Raw genomic sequence first — 12,224 nt, forward strand, 5'->3', positions numbered from 1 at the left:
CATAAGATAAAGATGTTTTTGTGAGTCCTTTTTTACTTTCTAACTGATGTGATAAAGATGTCAGCTCATCGTAATAATTGTGGGTCCTACTTCTTATGTGTTTGGGCCCATCTTGTGGGTCTTCCTTGGTTGTGTGGCCCATCTTATAATACTCTTAGATATGTGGGTCTTCCTTGGTCGTGTGGGTTTAGGCATATCTTCCAACACTTCCACTCAAGCTCGGGGTGAGAGAACAACATTAACTCCCAGCTTGTTGCAAATGATATATATAATATTTTTTTGTATAATGTGGCAGATCTTCCAATACTCCCCCTCACGCTGGTACTCTAGTTCATGAGGCCCAACTAGCATAAGAAAAATGAGAGTATAATCACTTCAAGTCGTATGACATTGCTCTTTAATCCAGTCGATTAACTTTTATCTTCTATTGGTAGTGCCACTCCTATCTTCTATAGGTAGTGGGTCCATATGCTGGATGTTCAACACACTCCTATCTTCTATAGGTAGTGGGTCTATATGTTGTTCGGAAGTGTAATAATAAAAAATTCCTCCATCACTGTGTCCCTCCACTGGACAACGACTCTCAAGTGGTAGGAGTAATAAATACCAATTCATGGGGGTATAACATAGAGTTAGTAATAAACTCTTCCATCACGGTAAAATACCATAGATGTCCTCATGGGTAGAAGATGTAGTAATAAGCTCCTCCGTCACGGTGATGTAACATATATTGAGGTCACCTCTTCTTCAATAATAATGATTCATCTAAAGAGACATAATAGTAGCAACTGTATATAACTCGACCATCTTCCAACTCATATAACACGAACCAAAATAATAAACCTTGTAGATGGACCCATGAAATAATCATAATCCAATATAAATATTTTTTCTTAGATGCAGAAGCTTCATCTTTCGTGCTCCCCTTTTCTTAAATATTTTGGTCACATAAGCTCTTCCACAACATATGGAATAAAATACCACTTTTTTGTACTTCTTCTACTTCTCCCCTCAAGTTGGGAGGTAATGGCAGTGATCCCAACTTGAACCAAATATCAAACATATAGCAATAAACCCAAATAACAGAAACGTATAAATAAGCCCTTAAACAAGGGAGAGGTGAGATATTTTCTTGATATATCAACTCAAAAAGTGACGCAAAACAATGGGCATAAATTCGGATTTTTCAATACAACAGAATACCTTACCTTTGATTATTCCAATGCGAATATTTATTTAAATATCGATCAGATTGACATAAAATTTTCCCCTTTTGAAACTAGACTTAAATACCTTTCATCCAAGTATAACTTAACTTCATAAAATATAATTATCAGAAGATAAATAATCTGATATATTTCGGTCTCTGTCATCTAGCCGAACTAAGTACTGTTTTTCCTGTTTTTCTAGAATGACCATTGACTCTTCCAACATCAATATCTCTTTATAAAAAATTCATACCGAGAATTGGTTGAATAGGTAAGAAAACATACTTAGGTATATTTCTTTTGATATATAATTTTCCATATAAAACATCTTTCTTGATAGCATAAAATACCTCGGAAGTTGAGGTTTTCTACTGCGGCTTGAACCTCTTTTTCAATCTGACCTTTGCTGCTTCAAATATCAATTTCTCTTGGTAGATAAGTCAGATAAAAAATTGGTTGAATAGTTAAAATAATATACTTACAAATATTTATTTTGATATATATATTTATCCATATAAAGTTTAGTTCTTGATAGCAAAAAATACCTCAGAATCTAAAGATCGTTGCGGCTGCTCGAATCTTTTTGCAATCTGACCTTTGCTCATTCAAATATCGATATCTCTCTGTAGATAACTCCAATTGAAACAAATCATTTTTCTTTGGAAATTAGACTCAAATATCTTTCCGTCAATATATAATTTAAAATATGAAAAACTACGTATAGGGTTAAAAAATGCAAAGCAAACTACTTGTGTAGAGATAAAAAAAAATAACTACGAACCTAGACTTAGGGTTTAAAGTTTAGAGAAAAGGATCACATTACTTTTATGCGTTGACCACGTCAACTCACAGAACCTTCTCTGATACCATGTTGAATTTATGGAAAAGAAAAATACTTCATCGACTTATTGTAATAAGTCTACATGACCCTTTATTTATAATAAAGAAAAGTAGTAGAATCTAATTACAATAAAACTACTTTTGTCCCAATTACACCCAAACTCTAACACTTAAAGATAAGTCCTAACATAATTAAATGACTCAATATAGATAAAAGACAAACATAAATCAAACTAGAACTCTTATAGGACGTGACCATAAGATAAAGATGTCTTTGTGAGTTTTTCTTGATATTCCAACTGATGTGATAATGATGTCAGTTCATGGTAATCATTGTGGGTCCTACTTCTTATGTACTTGGGCCCATTTTGTGGGTCTTCCTTGGTTGTGTGTCTCATCTTATAATACTCTTAAATATGTGGGTCTTCCTTAGTCGGGTGGGCTTGGGCATATCTTTTAATACATCGAATACCCTCACTTATTCAACCTACTCATCAAAAGTTGTAGGAAGAAAGGATCGACGAGAGAGGGGAGAGAGACATGGCTTCTAATGATGAAATTTTCGACAAAAGATGCTCGTTGAGAGAGGAAAGAGAACTAGAGAAGAAACTGTGCGTCCTCATGAACGAACTAGTGCACCCTCTTTCTGCCTAATAAAATTTTCTTTGTTGTTTCTATTTTGTTTCTTTTCTCTTGAAATTTCATCATTTGAAAATGGAAAACAATAAAACTAAGAGATAAACTACATTTTTTTTCTCTTCATGATTCTATACTGCCAAACAACAAAAAATCACTTTCTTTCCCCTTTTCTTTTTCTTTTCTTTTTTTTGAACTTCAAATCGACCCGTAGGGCATAGTAGTTTTACCCAATTACTAGTCTAATTGTTTTACTCATCTATTTGATTAAAACATTGAAACAAATCTTTACTCATGTAAAGTTCAACTTACCTATTTATTCTTATAACAGTTATTGATGTTAATGATCATCTCATGTCCAATTATTTCAAATAAAATATTAAACTATATTTGCTAATCGTTAGGCTAACAACAGTTATCTGCATATGGAACATGACTTTAACTTTAATTTTTCATTTAAAATCTAACACAATAATAAGATTAATTAATGTTTTTATATATCATATTAAATTATTTATAATTTATCATAAAATTCTAAAAAAATTAACAACCTGATTTATTTGTTTATATAGAACTTAAATGGAAATAGAATCCAGGAGAAGATTCTGCTAAACCAGTTTCATTTTTTTCATAACAAAAAACGATTTCATTTAAGATTGACGAGTTTATGATATTCTAGCCTACAGGAAGCATGATACTACACAAAAGGAGAGACTATTTACACCCCTTTCCCTTGTTCCTTGAGCACATTCTATAAACTGAATAATAATATTTGTTTAAGCACTGAAAGTTCATCCGGCCGCTTCCAAGTTGCCTATTTTTACCACATCATTCAGAAAATTCCCTAGCAGCCTCTGATCAAATATCATGTTGGGTACCTGCATAGAAAACCATGTCTGATTTCAATGTATACTCGATCAATGCGGCACAAAAAACTAGAAAGAAGATAAAATAATTTAACCATACTCTGTCCCCAAAGAAGATCTTTGAATTGTTTGCAATGGCTTCTATGAACTTGAGCTCCAAAAATTGGGGGGTGAGCTTCATTTTGTTAGCTTCAGCTTCTCTCATGACCCTGTCAAAGAAACATGGAAATATATTCACTGTCATGACTGCCATACACAAATAATTTACCCAACATTAGCGGTCGTCAGCATGGTATAATATGATACTTCATAAAGATGGCTGACCCGATATGAAAGGTTATTTGGTGTGAAACATGCGAAACAGTTACCGCAGCCATCCGATCATGATCAATGGCTGAGATAGCCGTTTCGCATTTTCACACCAAATAGCCTTTCGTATTGGATCAGCCCTCCTTCATAAAATGGTAAAGACAAGGCAATTCTTCTTTAAGAATATGGAATCTCATAACCACTATTCTGAAAGAATTCCCAGTAAGGTATAAAACATGTTGGTTGAATCACTCCTATGCGTCGGACCAGTATATGACATTTTTTGCTTTATTTTGGGTGCCACAGTGATGCAGTGGAAAGGGGAGCTAGGAAGGGTTTACTGATAATGATCTGCATCAGCCAAGCTCTTCTGCCGTGCTAAGTACATTTGATTTTCAATTTCTTGCTCCTTCCTTGAACTATCCTTCTCCAGTAGCTTCTGTTGCATGAGAATCTTGCTCACCAGTGCATTTTTCTCTGCTTCTGTTATGGCCATCTTTTTCTGTGTTTCAGCCTCTTTCTCAGCGACCTTTTGTTTCTCAATGGCAATCAAGACCTACACCGAAAAACTCTCAAATAGAGCCATACAGCAAAAATTGCTTAACACATATAAGCCTACAAAGTGCACAAGAAAATTGGGCAATGGCATTCACCTACTTTTAGCAATTCCACTTCCCGCAAGCAGATAAATTGTCAGGTGAAAAGTAAATCACTAAAAGAAAATGAATCCACTTCCATTCAAAATAGAGAAAATGAACCATTTCATTATGGGCAGAATTATGCTTTCAGTAGGATGGCTTTAACTGTAACAACATGGCATATGTCATCAGTGACTGAAACCTCAGAGTAGGGTTTATAGATTGTGCAGGCCAACATTCCACATTACTACCAGCAACACCATAATTATTCAGGTTCTATATGTTACCGGTCGACTTACTTTGTTCATTGAACCTACCATAGCACAACCCGACTGATGAAGCAATACTTAGAACAGTTTCCTAACTTTGCTTTCACTTCTTGAAAATTTTTTAGTTTCTTGAAGTTGTCTTTCATAATTACAAGTTACCTATTTTTAGAAAATGCCTTTTCCCATAAAGTCACTTCTTTGACAAGTTCCTATTTCACACTAGTCACTTTTCTAATCATTTTCCTATAACGTAATAGTTACTACTTTCTAGTTTTATCATCAGGAGATTCTTATTTTAACAAGGGAGTTTGTAAAAGAGTTTAAGCTGTCTTGTACTAATCTACTTTAAGTAGAGTTCTCAGGCCAGTCAAAGTCCAAAACATCTGTAAGAGAAGGCTCCCTCCAGCCCCTGGATAGACATCTTACTTGGTTTTTTTTTTTTTGAAAAGGATCTTACTTGGTTTATAATTAAATAAATTCTGTTTTCTTTTCTTCATAGCAAGCAATCTTGGATAATATTTGTTTTTAACAGTTCCAGTGCAAACTTAGCAATATTGCTTCTCCTTTTTTTACTAACTAATCTCAGGTTGTCAATCTGGAAATAACTAGATTCATAATTTATTTTTAGAAGTTATAATTTCAAACTTACCTCTATTGCTTCTCCATTTTTCCAACAGCTGCACCACTTGTGATCCCCAACCCACCCCCATCCACAGAAAACACATGTCTCCATGTCTCTACATACTAAGTGTGCCCCATAAAGGAAATTGCTAAAAAAAGCAGTAACCCATAATTTAAATGGAGACACACGAATGAATCTAAATCAATGTAAAATTATGAATCTATCATTTTCCTGAAGACTGAAACAGGTACCTCATTGTAATACCAACAATGTTATAGCATAAGAAGATGAGGGCAAAAAGGTAGAGATGGACATCTGGGATAACTACAAAGATGGAGAACAATTACTGGTTGCATCAAATGAGAAAATAAGAAGGTCATTACAAATGCCATGGGCATGTTTGATTATGGCATGTTATGGACCTAGCTAATACTATCCAAAAGACCGGCCTGTTAGGTAGCGAAAAGCCAAGTACATAACCCAAGACCATAACAATACACCCACCTTCATGAGCTGACATCCACGGCAGCCTAACACTGGCGATCCGGAGGGGTGCCGAGATCTGCGTGATGCGCTCGCATCCACGCCGGAGTCGAACTCGTGACGTAGTGGGATGTGATGTTATGGTCCTGGGTTAAGTACTTGGCTTTCAGCTACCTACCAGGCCGTCCTTTTGGGTAGTATTGGCTAGGTGCTTAATATTTGGTATCAAAGCCAGCACCCACGTCGCAAGTTCAAATCCCGGAGGGGGCGACCTAGCAGTGTCGCTAGAGTGGGCTATCGTGGTCGTCGGCTCGTGAAGGTGGGATGTGATGTTATGGTCTTGGGTTAAGTACTTGGTTTTCCGCTACCTACCAAGCTGGTCTTTTGGGTAGTATTGGCTAGGTGCTTAACATGGCATGATATAGCAATGGTGGGCAGGCCACTAAGGTTTTAGTTGATAGACCAAATATACTAAAATCTGAAGAAGACTTGATGGAGGCGGAGATAAAAGACTTGAAGAAGGGTAGCCTCAAAATGGAGTTCAATGAGTTCTAAAACAGATTGGAGGAAGATTCAAGTTGGAGGCCCCCGTATAGTTGGGACAAGGATCTAATCCATTAATGGATAATTGATCTATCGTTCACCTAATGCAATCAAGTCCATCAGCATAGAACATTTTTAAAAATTAATAAATAAATAAGAGAATCAGTAAATAAATTCAACCATATTTTTCAGTCCGTATATTTCAATATACATACATACGTGTGTGTGAGTGCAACACAAAAATAAAGCCATAAATAACAATTCTTATGCAAAACTAATAAGAAAAAGCACTTTTGTGGTCAATAGCACATTTCCAAATTCTGAAATGACCCCCAAAAGATCCACACACTTCTACTAAATATTGAAGAGGCAAAATGAGATAAATTCGCATGCTTAACCACTGATATAGACCTTAAATTACCTTCGTAAGTTCCTCTTCCATTTGCTCAAAATTCCGTCTTACGCTTTCTGGGATATTAGGTTTAGTTACACGAACACTTATAATTTCAATGCCAGGAGCATAACGAGTACAGTCACCTTGAAGAGCATCTTTCATTTTTTCATCAATCTGAATAATTGCAGACAGAAGTCACAGAAAAGATGATGAAGCTAAACTTTCGTTACTTAGGAACTGGCTCATAGTAAAGGCAAAAATTATTTAAACTTGCCTGATCAAACATGTCAATGTAAACCTGCTGCAAGGTGTGGGCACTGCAAAACTGATTGATTTCATGATGGATCTTATCATATATCCAGGTCTTATCGTAGGTCACACCATAATTGAGAAGTGTCTCATACACGTAATCCTTACGAAGACGATTCACAACCTATACAATCATTACATTCTCAATTATTGGTAGTCATATAGTTATCTAGAATACATATCAATAAATTACTACATCACAAATACTTAAATCTGGCATAAAAATATTTGGGCTGAAAATAAAGCATAATCTGATTAGCAACATAACAGGCTCTTTGTACCTCTATCTTCTCAAAACTAATTATAACACCACCTTTTGTACCACATGGGATATCCTTCACCTGTAGGCAGAAAGGAGGCACCAAAGGTATTTAATAATTGGCATTCATATCTACCACTAAGTATGCACTCAACACATCCAGAATGTGATCCATGGGGGAAAAGAACACCTAGCCTTCAAGAAAGTCACCTTGTCTGTTTGAATGGTCACTTGAATAGGCTCAAAGTGGGTTATCAGAGGCATCTTCAGATGAAAACCTGGAAAAGCAGTTCTATTTTAATAATCTATAGACCCTAGACATGCAAAATATTATTACAGTTGGGCAGAGAGGTAGACCTGGATCTGTGATTGTTTGCAGCAGCGCACCTCCTCTCCAATAGACACCGACATGGCCTTCTGGAACTTGATGCAAGATAGAATAACTACTGTCTGACGCTCTAGATGATGATAGAAGCACTAACTACAATTAATAAGATAATGCAAAATAAGTTTTGAGGTCCAGAGGAGTACATTGTGTTTGTATGTCTGTTTGAGTGAATCTGTGTGTCTGTGAGTATGAGACAGAGCAGCTTCCAAAGAGCATATCAATGTGGCGGCAAAATGCTCTTATCCTCTAAACACATACATTTCTTGATTGATACCAAGACAACCTTAAATTTCTAACAGCTGCGGCTGAATAAAACCAAAAATCACTTGAAGCACCTCCTTGCTATGTAGGTTTGTCGTTCAACCTTTTGATGCAAGACAATTTCAAGTGCAAATATGGTCATAACTCACCTCTTTTTCAAGGCATTTGAACATAAGAGACTCACAGCCTTCTGAGATTCATTTGAATTTTCAAGAAAACTATGCCTTTACGAGAAATCTTGCAAACAAGGCCATGCGGAGATGCAAAGATATAGTATTCAGTCAGTCAATATTGATGACCTTTGTTAATTCTCAGCATCATTTAGTCTAGTTCTTTCCCATGTTACATAGATAATATGAAATTAATTTGAATTCTCCAACAACATAATCATTTGACACCACAACATATACATTATGGACATCCATAGTGCAGATTAGCACACTGAAGCCTCCCAAATGAAAGACTGTTGAAAAATAGTTGCCAAATTTACAGATCACACCACTACATCTCTGAGCCTGTGCCTTTGAAAATGAAAATGATTCAATTCCTAACTCAAATCTGTTAAGGATCAATACAACATAAAGAAAGAAGTCACAAATTTGGTTTATGCATATGGGACATGCCAAATGTAGCATTTCCACTGCAATCAATCCATTGATGTAAGACATTTTTTGTATTCTCTCTGAGTTTTATTGTTTAGTCCTAAAATAAAAGTTTGTGAAAGACATCTTCCAAATTCACTTCAGCCCATGTCATAATAAACACCATCCGATTCAAATTATCTTCTTCCTTTTGTAGACAGACACGTTTGAAATGAGTTACATCTGCAACTTGAAATCATTACAGACTTTTGGAATACATTTAAGCTGATTCAATTATGAATCAAACAAAAAAAAAACTATGTATGTAAACTACAATAAATATGAGTAAAGGGGACGTCAAGCAACCAAAAGCTTCCTTAGATAAGGTTGGAAAAGCTTTTAGGATTTCTACAAAAATGAAAGCAGTGATATTTGAAATCAAACAGAAAAATAGCCAGATTATTGTGAACTCAATCGGAAGTATCATGTCACATTGTTGCCCTATGAGTTTAATACTTGATCGGAACACAACCATGCGACCACCTTGCTCGAATACAAGGTTTCGTAACTAACAAGATCTAAAATAAATAATCAAAAAGTTGATAGTTATCCAGAAAAATCACTTTTATAAATTTGAAACGGTTCTAAGTAGTCACAACGCATCACTTCTCATTTCTGAACGACACCAGCAAATACGGAAATCAAAGTTCACAATGAAGACACCCAAATTACGCAAAAATCCATGAAAATTACATAGAAATAAGTAGTAATTGGAACCATTTCTAGACTGATAGTAACCACACACAGATAGTTCTTATTTAAGTGAAATTCGAACATAAATACGCCAAATGAAGCTAAAGAAGCAATTAAGCGATCAATGAAAGACGAGGAATCAGATAATTCAACAAGATGAGTGAACGGAAAGTACCATTACCAGCACCGTGATCAATCCGATTAGGAGGTTAGTGATCTGGAACGTGACCGGATACTGCGGAGCGGCGCCGCGAGATCCGGCGTTGGTGACGGAGGACGAATCATCGGGTGTTTGAGGCGATTGATCTCTCGCTCGTTGATTCATGGCGACTGAAGTAACCTAGAAGTGAGATGGGACCTCCCACTCTCAGTCTCTCTCACTATGTGCAGTACCCATTCGTTCCATGGCGACTGAAGCGACTTAATTCTATTTACAACGCACTAAAATGGAACATCTAAATAAAAAAAAATGTGAATTTTAAGGCATTTTAATTTCTTTACACATTGTAGCTTTTTATGTTAATGTATCTTCCTATAATGGAACGTATATTTTCTCTCCCAATGTTAACCTTCAAAATCATCTCAAGATCTAAAACATCTCAAACACAAAATTAAGAACATCTACCGAATAGACAAATATTTAAACTCAATTAATTTATGTAAAAGAGTATTTTAACTTGTATTCTTTTAAGTACTTGTGATACTGGAAATTTAGGATATTAAATTGCATATAGATATGTTTAGAATCATCATACATATCACTTAGAAACACGTTAAACTTAGAGAAAAAATCTTATGCTTTATAAATATATACATTTTTATCGGGCATTAGAATGATCGATCATCCAGAATTGTGCATGTTATAAACATAAAGCATGATTGATCAATCATTGAGAACATGGTCATTTTATGTTATAACGTATGAACGATCATCCTACAAATATTGATCAATCATAATTGTCCAAGCAATTTGAATTAACGTTGATCAATTAGACAAAACCTTGCCAATAAGGGACTTCAAGCACGATTGATAAAATGAAAAATCATGAGCAATCATACTTATATTACACAACTAGAGGGAATATCAATTGGTCGATCAACCACAAGCAATGATTGAACAACAGTAAGTTATTGATCGACCAGTTTATTGATCATTAAGTCACTATCTAACAGAAAAGTAGTCGTTATGATCGATCAGTCACTTACCAGTGATTTATCAACCAACGGTTTGATTTTTGCCAACAAGCAAATAACTGTTAGTTTGAATCGGATAAGCTATAAATACCCCAATAACCTATGAGAAAATAAATACAACAATATTTATCAGCATATATGCAAACCACAATTTTATCTTGCAAATTCCCTTTCAAAAGTGTTTTAGAGATAAAGATAGTGATCCTACCTTTGAAAACTTCTATGTATTTCAATCATCCTTGCATGCATGATAGTACAAATACTTTCATCATTCTACAACGTGTTACAAAGGAGGAAGAAGTTTGAAATTTTTGGAAAAAAAGTCTCTCCAAGTCATGGTTAAAATTTTCCCTTTCTTTTATGATATTATGAAAGATTCATCTAAAACCTTATAATCTAAATAGAAAAGTATTGCTAGAGTTGGATTTTAGAAACAATCTCTTAGGGGGATTGTATTGTATGAAAATCATATATTGAGCTACAAGTGACTAAAGAAAGTCAAAATATCTTCGTAATTTTCCAACTATTGGACCATAATAGCATAAAAATTTTGAAATGATGGATCGTGTGAAGTAACTACTACTAGGGTAACATCAAGAACAATTTTTTTGACATATATATACTTACATTGAATTATCAGTTTTATTTTAAATAGTTCAATTCCCCTTCTCTCTTGATAAACCACATATATGAGGGGTTAGTGCACATTGTAAGTGCGGAGGAAAAGTGAATTACAATGTAAAATATTTGTTTGTGTTAGCGTGCATAATGGAAAGTACAGTATAAAGTACTTATTTGTATTAGTGTGCACAATGTAAAGTACAGTGTAAATTAATTGTTTGTGTTAGTGTGCAAAATGGAAAGTTGGTGAAAAGTAAATATAGATTATTTATTAAATAAAATATTTTGATATATCTGATTTTCAGAAAATTAAATTATATTAGATAATACATTTCACTTATGTTGCGCACTAACAGGGCCTATAAGCAATTTAACGTGTAGTGTTAGAATATATTAATATCCTAATTAATGAAAAACTATAATATATTACTTAATGATTATAATTTATTATAAATTAATATAATAATTACGTGCGACTAGAATAAATTATATAAAATAATAATAATAACATAAGTGAATATAATAAATAAACAAATTATTTTTTAATAACATAAGATATGTTTTAACATTAAAAACCACTAATTTAATACAATACTACAAATTTTAATATAATAAATAAATATATATTTATCAATATCATAATATATTTTTATGTATTATTAATTAATAATATATTGTCACAAGATTTAAAACCATTAGTTTACTTAATTATAACAATGGGATAATTAAACCAAAACTATTTATCAAATATTTATTTAATAATATTTTTAATTATGACTATTAAATCACTAATTTAATATAGTAATTATAAAATAAATATATTAAATAAAAAATATAAATTATTATTTTTACGATGATGGTTTAATTATTCTTAACTTAGGAAAAATTAAACTATTGTCTTCCTCACGACGCGTGTCGTCTTCCTCAACAATGGGAGACTACAGTGGCAAGGCAGCAAGCAATGGCGACGAAGGCAGTGGACTAGCGGGCAACGACGACGGAGGCGACGGGCCAATGGGCAACGGCGACGGAGGCGGCGCTCTGACGGTA

The 12,224-nt window shown here is 34.2% G+C and overlaps 1 protein-coding gene across 2 annotated transcripts; it reads right to left on the bottom strand.

The window, feature by feature from the left end:
• Positions 1 to 3,302: 3,302 nt before the first annotated feature.
• On the bottom strand, positions 3,303 to 9,767 carry LOC137953039 (uncharacterized). Of its 2 annotated transcripts, none has more exons than XM_068800227.1 (9): positions 9,541 to 9,767; positions 7,734 to 7,857; positions 7,587 to 7,654; positions 7,399 to 7,458; positions 7,083 to 7,241; positions 6,836 to 6,982; positions 4,201 to 4,415; positions 3,651 to 3,759; positions 3,303 to 3,562 (listed from the first exon to the last, which is right to left on the bottom strand). In XM_068800227.1, the coding sequence occupies exons 1-9, from the start codon at positions 9,682 to 9,684 to the stop codon at positions 3,476 to 3,478; spliced, it is 1,113 nt and encodes a 370-aa protein (XP_068656328.1). In that variant the 5' UTR covers positions 9,685 to 9,767; the 3' UTR covers positions 3,303 to 3,475. The 2 variants fall into 2 exon arrangements, with proteins under 2 accessions (XP_068656328.1, XP_068656327.1); XM_068800226.1 differs by having other exon boundaries at positions 9,535 to 9,767.
• Positions 9,768 to 12,224: the final 2,457 nt, after the last annotated feature.

Source organism: Aristolochia californica, unplaced genomic scaffold (assembly GCF_029961685.1).
Source record: "Aristolochia californica isolate CCGP_79_NKW_82.1479 unplaced genomic scaffold, dmAriCali1.0.hap1 SCAF_16, whole genome shotgun sequence".
In the NCBI taxonomy this organism is placed as follows: domain Eukaryota; kingdom Viridiplantae; phylum Streptophyta; class Magnoliopsida; order Piperales; family Aristolochiaceae; genus Aristolochia; species Aristolochia californica.

What these genes read in the sequence shown, in the direction of transcription:
- LOC137953039 (XM_068800226.1), bottom strand. Translation starts at nt 9,684, where the DNA reads ATGAATCAACGAGCGAGAGATCAATCGCCTCAAACACCCGATGATTCG. An exon ending in ACATTGACATGTTTGATCAG is followed by an intron (nt 6,983 to 7,082) that starts GCAAGTTTAAAT and finishes GCAATTATTCAG; the next exon opens with ATTGATGAAAAAATGAAAGA. An exon ending in AGATCTTCTTTGGGGACAGA is followed by an intron (nt 3,563 to 3,650) that starts GTATGGTTAAAT and finishes TTTTCTATGCAG; the next exon opens with GTACCCAACATGATATTTGA.